Source organism: Grampus griseus (genome assembly GCF_964374135.1).
Source record: "Grampus griseus genome assembly, chromosome: 5".
Lineage (NCBI taxonomy): Eukaryota > Metazoa > Chordata > Mammalia > Artiodactyla > Delphinidae > Grampus > Grampus griseus.
In genome coordinates, this window is record NC_138998.1 from 88,419,679 (window position 1) to 88,431,930 (window position 12,252).

The 12,252-nt window shown below is 36.3% G+C and overlaps 1 protein-coding gene across 4 annotated transcripts in view; it reads right to left on the bottom strand.

The window, feature by feature from the left end:
- The window catches only part of DZIP3 (DAZ interacting zinc finger protein 3), a 122,494-nt gene that overhangs the window by 15,663 nt on the left and 94,579 nt on the right, over positions 1–12,252 (bottom strand). For all 4 annotated transcript variants that reach the window (XM_082655068.1, XM_082655066.1, XM_082655065.1 and 1 more), the window contains exons 22-26: positions 9,389–9,457; positions 6,854–6,950; positions 4,875–4,978; positions 3,324–3,411; positions 1,650–1,751 (exon numbers count right to left, since the gene is read on the bottom strand). In XM_082655068.1, the coding sequence (XP_082511194.1) occupies positions 1,650–1,751; positions 3,324–3,411; positions 4,875–4,978; positions 6,854–6,950; positions 9,389–9,457 (460 nt within the window). The remainder of the gene's footprint in view (positions 1–1,649; positions 1,752–3,323; positions 3,412–4,874; positions 4,979–6,853; positions 6,951–9,388; positions 9,458–12,252) is intronic.

A 12,252-nucleotide genomic window follows, 5' to 3' on the forward strand; every position in this document is an offset into this window, starting at 1 on the left:
CCTTGACTAAACCTGGGTAGCCACATCAGCCATAAGCAACTCTCTGAAGGGATGAGGATGTAGAGGTCAAGGTTTGATTATGTTTGTCACTTATAGTGTCACTAGTATCACATAGATTATTCCAGTCTGGTTCCAGAAAACTCCAAAGAACATCTCTGTTTCTAGCGTCCGAGTCTCTAGAGCCATTTTATATTTAGAGTCATGGGAGAGTTTAACTACAACCTATAGGCAGTAGTTTGAATACAGGCAGAGGCAACAGATTTCTAGAAATCCTACCAAGAATATGTGTTACTTCCCATAGAACTACAGGGAATCTGGGATTTCTGTCATCTACACAACACATTCCTTATCGGGAGAGTTGGGTATGATGGTGTGTTCAAAGCCTAGAATAATAATATGCATAATATAATGCTCCTATAAAACCTGAATTAACCAAAAATATAAAAGCCAATACTGTCATTCTAAACTAAAGCCCATGGTGAATATCATAATGCTTTCAGCTCTGAATTCTGCTTTTGCAACAGTGTAACTCCACACAATTCACATAATTTTTAAGTTCTTTGATATACTCAACTAGTATTTGTAGAAAAAACATTTTCAAAGTTCTACTATAAGCAGAAATGCTAATGTCAAAAGTGATCTACCCCTAAATATATCACACCTTTCTTACCCTCAGATCCGTTATCATAATAAAGGTTATTATCTAGTGGTTCTGTTCTAAAAGGTCTTTTGGAAAGCTGTATGAGTTTATTGGGTTAAGGTGCTATGTTTCCCAGAAGGCTAACATAAACAGTATAGCATAGAGATTAGTTTGTCTGATGTAGACAGTAAGCAGGGAAAGGTAATAAATGAAAGCTGTCCTTACTGTTAAAGGTAGAATAGAAGATAAAAGTTAAGAAAAACAGAGTCTAAAGTGGAAGTGGGGGGGTGAAGTCCAGCATGCTAGGGTATTATGCTGAGATGTTTTAGTCATCTAGCAGTAACGTGAGGGCATTGGGAATTCTAGGCATTCATCGGTTTTCTCTCATAACGTGTGATCGACAGGATGAATGAGCATATATTACCTCTTTAGATATCAAACGCATTACTAAAATCCAGTGATACAACCTACCTCTTGCCTCAGCTGAGTCAGCCAACTAGTCATATCATCTGTAGATGATACAGCAGGAATGGACATAATTACAAATGATACACACTACATGTACCCTTTCCACTTTGAACACACAGACATAATGCATATTCAGTGTTTTAAAGCTGTTACCATTTTATCAAGATGAAGATGGTGATTTTTCAAAATGTTACACAGTTGACCCTTGAACAACACAGGTCTGAGTTGTGTGGGTCCACTTATACACCGATTTTTTTCAATAAATATAATCCCTGTATTTTCATTTTACAGATCTTTAAATTAACTAAATGTGGAGAAAGTTTGCATTTGATTAGAAATCACAATATGTGGAATCAAAAAACTAGGGTTTGAGTCCTGATTCTGTCCAAACTGTTTCAGCTTCCTGCTCGGGGGTAATCATTTATCAATTCTGTTTGTGAAGTAGAGAGAGCAGTACCCAGATTTCTGACTGCATGGGGTGTGGGTGGGGGGTTGGCACTCCCAAGCCCTGCGTTGTTCAAGAGTCAACTGTATTTCTTACCAGTATCTCAGGACTGGGTGGTGGTGGAGGAAGCTGGATTGGAGGCAAGGTACTCAAGGCAAACCCTTGCTTCACCTTGTTAATTTGTTCATTGTACTGTGTCTAGTAGGAGAAACAATATTTTACAGCAAAATCAACTTCAAAGAAATAGCATATGGAAGTACTTGATGTAGTTTTGAATAGTACAACATAGATGAGTGATTTCCAATCTATTATGCCAGAAATAATATAAAAAGAATTTCTGACATAAAAACAACCCTATACACCACTATCCATAGATGTAAATAGCTGTATTTTTAGAAGTATCTATTGATTGACAAGATACAGAGACATATAATTCACAGATCTCTGTGATAACTCCTCAGTGCTTCAATAATTTTTAGCCCCCAAATGGGAACCACTTATATAAAGTAAACAGAATCTAAAGATCAAGAAGATGTAAATAATCTACTTGCTGAAAAATATGGGGAAAAAAGTATTTGTAACAAAGAGTTGAACTACTTGCAAATGTTCATTTTAAAAACTGGGGGCTTCCCTGGTGGCGCAGTGGTTGAGAGTCCGCCTGCCGATGCAGGGGACATGGGTTCACGCCCTGGTCCGGGAGGATCCCACATGCCGTGGAGCGGCTGGGCCCGTGAGCCATGGCCGCTGAGCCTGCACGTCCGGAGCCTGTGCTCTGCAACGGGAGAGGCCACAGCAGTGAGAGGCCCGCGTACCGCAAAAAAAAAAAAAAACACAAAAAAACAAAAAACTGTAGGGGAAGTTTTAGGGAAAACTTTTGAATGTTTTTTTAATCTTAAAAGTTATACCTGTAGCTGTCTCCAGTTCCACATATACCTTTGTTTTTTCTTCTTAGATTTTGCCACAGGTAAGACTCCTATGCTTGAAGCTTAAAAACATAGTTTGAACATTTTTGGCATTGTCCCCATTTTGCTTTATATGTTATTTTGTAAACAAACCACAAGAGCTGGAACAGAAAGTCTTCAAACATTTAGAAACTTCCATATATAGGACACGTTCTTAGAAGAAAACAATGACAGAGAACAAGGGGCATCTCTTTTGAGGCCAGAACTTTGAATAAATCCAATAAATATGCTCAGCATCACTAAAGACTGAGTATGAACGAGTCTGGGAAAGAAACAGGGAAGACCACCAAGGACAAAGCTAGACAAGTATTCAGTGTGTTACCTCTTTAGATTACTGTTAGCACAGTCCTAATTCTATTACATGAATAATTAAGAATTTATTATTTTGCATTAGGGAGTAATTACATAAAAAGTTAAGATTGAAAACTAATACAGATCTGCTTGATCTTCCTTTTAATTCTGTAAACACATAATTACTCAGATCAAGTTAAGACATTTATTTCTGACTGGAGCAGAGTTAGCTTTGGAATTCTAGTAAAATTGTGTGAGGCACAATTTTTGAGTTTACCACTTACTAGACTAAGGATCTAGAAGACCACAAGTAAGAGCCTAGGATGTTATCTACAGCCAACTACAATGGAAGTAATCAGTCTCAAACCTCAAAAAGGCATAAATTTTAATAACTGCAATGAAAAAACATGTTCTTCCTTAAATTTCTCTAGTAATTGTTTTTAATGTTAGATGTTTCCTTTAAGTATATACCACCTACATCATTCAGTCAATTTACTCTAAATACTTCATGACTTACCCTGAGGAATGCAATCTTGTTTCTAACATCTGTCACAATGGCATTCCAACTGTCTACTGCAGCCTTTAATTGAAGTGATTTTAGGTTGCTGGTATAGAAGTGGAGACACAAGAGAAAGTTCTTTCTTTTTATATGCCACTTAGATTTCCAAAAATTTCTATTATGTTCTCTAGCATGTATATAGATAAAGTAAAACAACAACAAAATTACCTCTATCACCAATTACCTCAAATGGGCAGAAAGTTGTATGGAAGGGCTTGTTATCAAAAATTTTTAAAAAGCTTAGTAAACAAAGACATTCCTTTGTATAGGAATCCTCCATTGAAGAAGGGAGGCAAAGGAGGCCACACAGGGAAACTGCCCTAGCCATCCAATGCAGGAGCATTCTCAAAGATGTTGACATCCTGAAAGCAGGTTTTGGACTATCTTCACATTAACCCTGACATCACAGGGCCACAGTTGGCCTATCAGGCTCTTTTGCAAATTAGAAAGAGATATTCCCTACAGAAAGGAAAGTTAGAAAGAAATACCTCTTCTGTGAGGATGAATTAGATTGTTGTCTCTATGATACGCTAAATTGCACAAACACAGCAGCTCTGCCCACCATGCCCATCAAACGACTTAAGTAAAACAGCTTTGAGGTGTTTACGGTCTGGCATCTCAAGAAGAGAGATTTCACGTGGCCTTTCAAAAGGCTCTATCTGTTATAACATCCCCACCCCAGTATCACCTGGCACAAAAGAGCATAACAAGTTATCACTGAGATCATCTCATACAAAGAAGCTTGATAATATTCTAATTTATAGAGCATCCTTTCTCCCTCTAGCAAGCAAAGATAGACTGATCACTTACAACAGTGCTTCCCTGACATGAATGCACATCAGTGTCTCCTGGGAATCTTGTTAAACATCAGAGATTCTGATTCTTTAGAATTGAAGAATAATGATGATCATATTAAAATAATAATCATTAAAAGTAGTGATGCTTTGGTCCCAGAGATTTTAATCTAATTAATTCCTTAAGTTCAAAGGTGTACCCCATAAAATTATAAACTGAAGAATCCCATGCAACCTGCCTAAAATTTGAAAACCACTCATTTGTAGCACAGCAGGAAACTGCCTTTAACACTGTTTTAGGTGTTAATACTGATTTTTCCCTCAATGTATTTTTCCAAAGTTATTTAAAATAAAGCGTTAAGAGAGAAAAGAATTAGAAAAAAGTTTTCCAATTAGAATCCACCTTGTTTTGTAAATATCTGGTCTTCATGCATGTCTCTGACTGAGACTTTTGATCTGTTTCATTGTAGAGGAAGGGAAAAATCTACCATCAGCTACTACTGCACTTAGTAGACTACTCAGTGCCACAGCAGGAGCAACAAAGTAAAAGCTCAAAGTGACTAAATGACATTTGAGGTTTAAAAAAACAATGGCTTCTTCACTCCAAAGACTCTGATGTCATATATGTGAAACACATCACAGATTATGTTCAACCTTGGAGCCACCTGTGAGTACCTCAGAGAACAAGACACATTAAGGAAGAGGGAGCGGTTACCTTGCTGCCATGTGAGTCGCCCTGGCAAGCTGACTGAGGCATTCCTTTTCAGTCTGCTCTAGATGAAGCAAACCAAAATCTCTACGACACTGTAAGAAATATACCTACAGATTTTTGAGAGAAAGAGAAAGAAGTTAAAGATGTCCTTGTAAATGAACACATTCTTTCCTCAAACATTTCAAGTAAATTTAAAGTTATTTTTTTTCAGTCTCTTCCAACAACACCTGAGCTTCTTTCCTGCCCATAACACATTTTAAAGCTCTTTGATCAATTCTGAAATTCTCATATTTTTATTCAAAAGTTACTGGGTTGGGAAACATTTTAGAACATTAGTTTTTAAACTTGCATATGCACTGGAATCATCTCAGAAACTTAAAAAAATGATGTCTTGGTTTCAGAGATTCTAATTTAATTGATAGTAGGTGTAACCTGGGAAACGTTTTTTTTTTAAATTTCTGAATATCTTTTTCTTTTTATGTCATTGATTTTTTAAAATAAACATTTATTTATTTACTTTTGGCTGCGTTGGGTCTTCGTTGCTATGCGCAGGCTTTCTCTAGTTGCTGCGAGTGGGGGCTACTCTTCGTTGCGGTGCGCAGGCTTCTCACTGCGGTGGCTTTTCTTGTGGAGCACGGGTTCTAGGAGTATGGGCTTCAGTAGTTGTGGCACATGAGCTCAGTAGTTATGGCTCACGGGATCTAGAGTGCAGGCTCAGTAGTTGTGACACATGGGCTTAGTTGCTCTGGGGCATGCAGGATCTTCCTGGACCAGGGCTCGAACCCATATCTCCTGCATTGGCAGGTGGATTCTTAACCACTGCACCACCAGGGAAGCCCCGAAAAGGTGTTTTTAAAAGCTCTCAGATAACTCTATTATGCAGCAGGTGTGTTTAAGAACAGTCAAAATAAGTCCTGCTATTTGATTTTTTTTTTAATTGATGAAGGAGTAAGAAAACAATCAGACCCTACAGGACTATGCTGTCCAAATGGGCCTTGGAGGTCATCTAGGCTGATGTCTCTCCAGCAGTGGGAATCCCTTCCAACTATTATTGATGCATGGTCATTTGGCCTCTGTTTTTTCCTATTGATCACTTAATATTCACTGAAAATAGCTCATACTCTTAGACAGCATTAAGTGTTTCTAAAATTAATAATGGAAGTAGAAAGGAACTTTCTGATTAAAAGCAGTGAAAAACAAAGTCTACAAAGTTAAACTCTTAAGGTAATCTGAGCTTTTTTTTTTTCTGGTTAAATTTAATACTCCAATACTTTACTGTCCAGGGATTTTTGGTGCAGATATGACCCCTTGATTGTTGAGCTCTGGATTCCAGAGTGCTCTGCTAAAAAATAGACCTTACCATGACAAAGGTGAGAAGGTTTGTAATGCTTTTAATGTCAACGAGTGCTCCAAAATTTGAATTTTATTGTATATCAAGTTTGGTTATCTATAAATAAAAATTACATACATACATAGAATCACATTTCTTTTGAGAGATCCTAGCTGTGGTGTTCTAAAATAACTTAGAAGAAACTGAATGCCTTTCTGGGGGAAGAGGTAAGTTGGTTTCCGACACTGGAATGTATGGTGTGTATGTGTTTTTGGAAGATCTATGTAGTTAAATAGCAAAGGAGATATTACGGCAGCAGTGAAATGTTATTCTTAGAAGTTTGGCTTAGTCACCTGGATTAATGAGAATTTTCTAAGATGTCTATATTTGCTATACATACTGAAGCAAAACAATTTCTTGGAGTCATTTGGGGGAAAACAACATAAGATCATCAATTTCAAGTAAAAATATACAAAATGCCAACAAGTCAAAAAAGCACAAGAGTTTGAGCTGTGTTTTTCTGGCTGGTCCTCAGATGTCTTAATTCTGTTTATTCAAAAAACAATATTTTAAAAATTCTTTAGTATACCAGTACACAAGTAAAACTTCACTCCTCAACCCCATCTCTCTCTCCCTCTTTCTTTTCTTTTACCTCAGCTGTTAAAGCTCTGCTAGTTTCTGCATTCAGTTTGTTTAAGTATGTTTTAATTGTGCTTTCCAGATTATGCTTCTCCATTTCCCACTGAGATCTGAAATATATGATAAAGAGTCAGTAACACTGCAGCAAGGACAGACTTTTCAACCTTATTCAGGAGGCAGACAGATACAAGCTATTCAATGAATAGGAAATGATTTCCTGGAAAGTATACAGCATATAAAAGCAACAGAAGACATTACTTAACTCTTACTGTTAACCCTTTACTATCATGAATGTGGAGGGTTTAAAGTTGTCATTTAAACCTTGGTTCTGAAATCAAGTTGTCTGAAGATGAATCTGACCTCCACAACTTATTAAATGTGAAACCATGGGCAAGTTACTTCTCTATACCTCAGTTTCCTCACATATAAAAATGGAAAAATTATATTACTTACCTCAAAGAGTTGTTGTGAAAATTCATTCAGATAATATACATAAAGCACTTTGTGTTTGGCACATACTAATTACTAAATAAATGTTAGCTATTATTATTAATAAATTTTACATAAAGTTTCTACAAGTCTTTTTGTGTCCTAACAATAGCAACCACAAAAGTTTTTATTATCCCTGTCATAAAGCTAAGTCACCGTATTAAAATATTTTACTGTTTATCTCAGTGCTCACATTCAGTACCTTAGAATGAAAACAATTCCCATAGCTTGAGAAGGAGAGAAGGAGATGATGATAAGGATATTATTTATGAAGGACATTATGGAAAATGGCTACCTATGAGGTTTCTCTTTTTGCTATTCCATTTCAGCTTCCTACACTTGAGCCCCAGAATGCTAGAGCATACAAACCAAATTATGTTTCTAATGAAAGCAATTAATTGGACGTATAACATTTTTGTAATAAGGACGTTCACAAAGGCTTTCCTCAATGTTTTATTATTAGAAACAGCTGGATGCTTGAGTACCTGACAAACATTGATGAGAAGCCTGATAAGACAATATGTTGTTAATATCAATAAGGTCAGATTATTTTGAGGGAAAAAGTTATAAAATATTCAAGAAGTCAACAAAAAGGAATTACAATGCCACTGAATACTGTGAAAAACTTGCCTACGAGAGAAAAAATAGATAAATTGGACTTCATCAAAATCAACTGTGCTTCCAAGGACATGATCAAGGAAGTGAAAAGACAACCCACAGAATGGAAGAATATATTCGAAAATCATGTATCTGACAAGGAACTTGTATCCAGAATATACAAAAAACTCTTAAAGCTCAATAGTTAAAAGAGAAACAACCCAATATTAAAAATAGTCAAAGGAAGTAAATGGACATTTCTCCAAGTAGATACACAAATAGCCAATAAGCACATGAAAAGATACTCAACATAATTATTAGGAAAATGCAAATTAAAACCAAAAAGACATACCACTTTACAAACACTACAATGGGTGAACTAAAGACAGATAAAATAATAAGTCTTGGTGAGAATGTGGATAACTGGAACACTCATCCATTCCTGCTGGGATTATAAAATGGTGCAGTCACTTGGAAAACAGTTTGGCAGTTCCTCCAAAAGTTAAACAGAGTTTACTGCATGTCTCAGCAATTCTACTCTTAGGTATATACCCAAGAGAATTGAAAACATATGTCCACACAAAAATTTGTAGACAAATGTTCATACCAGCTTTATTCATAACAGCCAAAAACTGGACACAAACCAAATGTCCATCAACTGATGAAAAGGTAAGCAAAGTGTGGTATATCCATACAATGGAATATTATTTGTCCATAAAAAGGAATGAGTACTGATACATGCTAAAACACGATGAACCTTGAAAACATTATGTTAAGTGAAAGAAGTTAGTCAAAAGAGGCCACATATTATTATATGATTCCTTTTATATGACATGTCCAGAATAAGTAAATCCACAGAGACAAAAAAATAGACTAGTGGTTCCCAGAAGCTGGGGGACAAGAGAATGGGGATTGACTTCTAATGGACCCAGGGTTTCTTTTTAGGGTGAGAAAAATGTTCTGGAATTAGATAGTGATGATGGTTGTACACCTCTGTACATATACTACAAACCAAGGAATAGTATGCTTTAACAGGGTGAATTTTATTCTATGTGAATTAGATCTCAAAACAGCTATTATAAAAAATATGTAAATCAGAACAAGACTTACCCAGTTTCATGAATCAGTCACACCTAGTAGTATTGATTACAGTAAAGAAAAAAGAATTCATAAGCCCTAGTTCCTGACAGTAGTTTGTTGTGGCACCACAACTTTGCTGATTTAATCACTCTCAGCAGTTTCCCAGGGCCAGAGGCAAGGTGAACATTCCTCCCTATTTGCCTAGGACATTTCCAGCTTTTATCTGTTGTCCCAGTGTAATTATTAATACTGCTCAGTATCATGCTCAGAAGTGCCCTAGTTTGGATGTTTATGTTATATGGCTACCTTAGCCAGAATATTCTGAGTGGAATACACAGTTTCAGAGAGGGTGCACTCAACCAAAGCAACAGCTGTTTGTTACCTTTTCATAGAAAGTTGCTCTTTAAGGTTCTTGATTTCATTATCTTTAGCATGGCTCTGACGCTGCAATCTAAGAAAAGAAGAAAGAACGCCATAAAATGTTAGAAATTATTTATCATTAACAGTCAGAACAACCCTACTTGTAGCTGAGGAGGGACTAAGTATGTCCATTTTGGGCCATAAATCTTGAGCCTGAAAATAACTGGACTCCTCTACCTTATTCTTCTAAGATTTATCTTTCTTACATCTGATGTCCGATTTACTGACTTTACAAAGAAAGAACTAAGTTCTAACCCTGAAAATTAGAAAGCCAAACTGAAGAGTTATATCGTATCCCCAGCTCAATGACTCAGAAAAATGACTTCAGCTCTTTGTTCTTTAGTTTACTCACTAGAAAACAGAGATGGCATCTTGTGATGTTCTAGGCCTATGGTGGGATTGAGAACTTCAAATTCCTTAAAGAGATAGTATATCAAGTCATGCAAACTATTAAAGACTTAAGTTCTGAAAGAAATCAGATCTTAAATACAGAAGCAATGAGGCTGTGTACAAATAAGAATTTTAATTAAAACTATACATTATGGGGCTTCCCTGGTGGCGCAGTGGTTGAGAATCTGCCTGCCAATGCAGGGGACACAGGTTCAAGCCCTGGTCTGGGAAGATCCCAGATGCCGCGGAGCAACTAGGCCCATGAGCCACAACTACTGAGCCTGCGCGTCTGGAGCCTGTGCTCTGCAACAAGAGAGGCCGTGACAGTGAGTGGCCCCCACTCGCCACAACTAAAGAAAGCCCTTGCACAGAAACGAAGACACAACACACCCCAAAATAAATAAATAAATAAATAAATTTATTTATTTATTTAAAAAAAAACCCAAAACTATAAATTATAACAGGGGAGTCACTCACATGACCTAATCAACAGAAGATTGGGTAAAAATTTTGTATACATCAGAAAACATAACCCATGATTAACTTAATAACCGACACGCCAAAAACTATTAAAAGCAATGCAAAGTAATACTTTTGGGGTTGACATATATTCACATACCATTTTTGATGTTCCTCCCTTGTGCTGCATTTTTCTTTACCACCTGTTAATCTGCTTCAATATGAAGAGATTTATAGCAAAAGCACATTTCTCTTTAAGTCTCTGATATGTTCAGACACTTGGGATACATATGAGTTTTGGTTTATATAAACTATGGAATGATAAAGCCTTAAAACAGTGACGTTACATGTTGGCTGGATTGCTCACCACTAGATTTCAGAGACCACCTACTTATGTTTAAGCTTCTTGGAAGCTGTAGAGACTTACAATGAATGTTGTATTGGACTGATAAATGCAATGAAAAGAAAACAGGTCTCTTTAGATACAAAAGAGATCATGTTCTTGAGTAAAGAATAAGAAATACAAGCTTTGTTTCTGTATACTCTACAGGAGTATGTAGAGAGAATTGAAAAGTAAGTTGTAAGATTTCTAAGACTGACATCTTTCTTTCCCATGTATACTGCCATTACTTCATTATTTTACCCAGCTCTAGTTTAGAGTGGGCGATAAGAACTGACAAAGCTGATCGGGACTTCAGAAGACCTGGATTCTTAAGTAACAGAGGATAAGGTAGGCATAGTTCCTATCATCCTGCTCATACATGAACCAGCTATATATGTTCAGGTAGTCATAACTAGTTAGTCCTATTTTTCTCATGAAAACCATGACAGGGTGGGATTAGATTTTGTTCTCTAAAATATCTAAAGTTCTCAAGCTTACTCTGGCTGGCTATGAAGTTTACTATATAAATTTTATGGACAGCAGTTTCCTAACATTTATTAAGTATTGTAATTTGTGCAAAATATGTCATTTTTGTATGTCTTCTTTATTAACACTGCAATTATCATCAACATATTGACCATTTACTGTAGTATTGGCATTGAATTAGGCCAAAGAAAAAAGATGTTTTTGCTTCCAAATAAACAATATGTTCTAAGATGAAAGAAATCAACATTTTACAATGAAAGAATATTTATATTTTTATCACATGCTCTTGGGACATGACCAGGTGAATTAAACAAAGAAAGGCTCAAAAGCTTATATGAGAATACATGCAACATTCATGCTTTCCTATCTGGTCTGAATGCCCTCTGTCTTTTCTCCCATCTCACCCTATGTATTACCTAGCTTAGGTAAAACACTATGTCTTCAATGAAGTTCTTCCTTATCTCAACATCAAAAGTACTCTTTTACCCCACAACATCCCTATTAAATACAGCTTCATTTGACATTTATATGTACTTTTTCAAAAAGTTAAGCTTTTCAGATAAACATAGATTCACATGCAGGTGTAAGAAATGATACAGACAGATCCTATGTACCCTTTATCCACATTCCCCCAATGCAACATCTTGCAAAACGACAGTATAATAACCCAGGATGTTGTCAGTGATACAGTTAAAGATAGCGAACAATTTTATCACCACAAGGACGCCTTATTTTGCCCTTTTATAGCCACAGCCACTTCCCTCCCTCTTCCATCTCCTCCTTAAAACCTTGGGACCACTAATCTAATCTATTTTTCATTTTTATCACTCTGTCATTTTTGAACTATTTGAAATTTTGTCATTTCAAGAATGTTACAGAAATGGAATAATATAGTATATAAGCTTTGGGGATTGGGTTTTTTCACTCAGCACAATTCTCTGATGTCGGCACGGTCTGTAGTGATATCACCATTTCATTCCTGAGGGTGGTAACTTGTGTCTTCTCTTTTTTTGTCAGGTTTGCTAGAGGTTTGTCAGTTGCATGGATATTTTCAAAGAAACCAGCTCTTTGTTTCATGGATTTTCTCTACTGCTTTTTGTTTCCAATTT